We start from the raw sequence: 1,286 nt of genomic DNA, 5'->3' as shown, positions 1-1,286 counted from the left end.
TTTGGACTGGATTTCCCCTTTAAGAAATCAGCATATTACTGGTATGCATAATTCATACAAGTGCCTGGCAACATACAATGTAAGAGTGATGACTCTCCAGATGAAATTCTGCCCTGTTTCCATCCCAGGTCGCGGATGTGGAGGAGGAGATGAGGCAGTTGCTATCGGAGACGGCCGCCCAGAAGAGGCTCATGGAGGAGAAGGTGCGCAGACTGACGCAGGCCTTCTCTGAGCTCCAAGATCTGGGATGACATGCCGGCATCCTGTAATCATGTGTTCCCCCCATGGCTGATTTATCTGATCTGTCTACACCTGTTCAATTGACAGTACTGCCAGTGCTCCATATAATGATGGGTACAGATTTGGCTTAAGATTCAAGATAAAAGATGTTCAGTGTTGACCCATGGAGTCAGGTCCATACCACACCCACACCAAGCTCAGAGAGTGCAGCCAATGGCTTATGTAAGTCCGCTTTAGTTTGTAAGCCGGTTTATATTCTAAGTCCACTTCATTTTGTAAGCCCTATGTACAATGTATCAATCTGTTATACTTGATAAGGAGTTTGAAAAACCTGGAAAACAGACTTGAGTTTATCCATTCCAGAGATTGATGCAGCACTTGGTGCTGAAATAATACTGTAAAACATGATATATTCGCGGCATGAATTGGAACCGACGGCCTTTTTCACGGCATGAAATTTTCACAAATTGCCACTGGCTTTCAATGCATATAGTGTAGACAAGAACTTTCGCATGCATTTTGATTTTGCAAATCTTGGCGCTCGCGAAATTGGCGAAATTAAAATCCTCGTTTTACAGTAAGCTATTTCATATATGACATGTAATGTAATCTATGACAGTACATTGTACATCAGTAGGTGCATTCACAATTGAATTGCTGAGGTATTAAATTGCTGGCTCTGCTCACATTGGGGAAATACCACAGTAATAGATGGTGTGGTAATTCAGTTGATGCCATTCTCATCTATGAAATACCGTATTTGTGATAAGCACTGTGCAGGTGCATATCTCCTCTGGGGGAAAACACGGGAAACGCGTTGGAGCACATGAGAACAGGGGTCGCACTTAACTTTTTTTTTTAACTAGCCAGGAGGACTACTTAGAATCAATTTTGACACTGAAGCAATATTTTGGCTAGCCAGACGGACTAGTAACTTCAGAATTTTATGATTTTTAGCTAGTCCGACATGATTTTGGGTGGCCAATGGCCAGCGGACCATCGCCAATTTCGAACCCTGGAGAAGCTAATCGCTGTACGATCGATGG

General features: G+C 43.0%; 1 protein-coding gene across 1 annotated transcript in view; it reads left to right on the top strand.

Moving 5' to 3' along the window:
• Positions 1–251, top strand: part of LOC139741309 (leucine-rich repeat and coiled-coil domain-containing protein 1-like) — a 34,849-nt gene extending 34,598 nt beyond the window's left edge. The window contains exon 23 of the mRNA XM_071651896.1: positions 129–251. Within this exon, the coding sequence (XP_071507997.1) occupies positions 129–251 (123 nt within the window). The remainder of the gene's footprint in view (positions 1–128) is intronic.
• Positions 252–1,286: the final 1,035 nt, after the last annotated feature.

The sequence above is a fragment of the Diadema antillarum genome, unplaced genomic scaffold, assembly GCF_040938485.1.
Source record: "Diadema antillarum isolate AM-2024a unplaced genomic scaffold, OU_Dant_1.0 seq00000919_RagTag, whole genome shotgun sequence".
Taxonomy (NCBI): Eukaryota; Metazoa; Echinodermata; class Echinoidea; order Diadematoida; family Diadematidae; genus Diadema; species Diadema antillarum.
The sequence above is the reverse complement of the archived record's forward strand: the minus strand, read 5'-3'. Positions and strand labels throughout refer to the sequence as shown.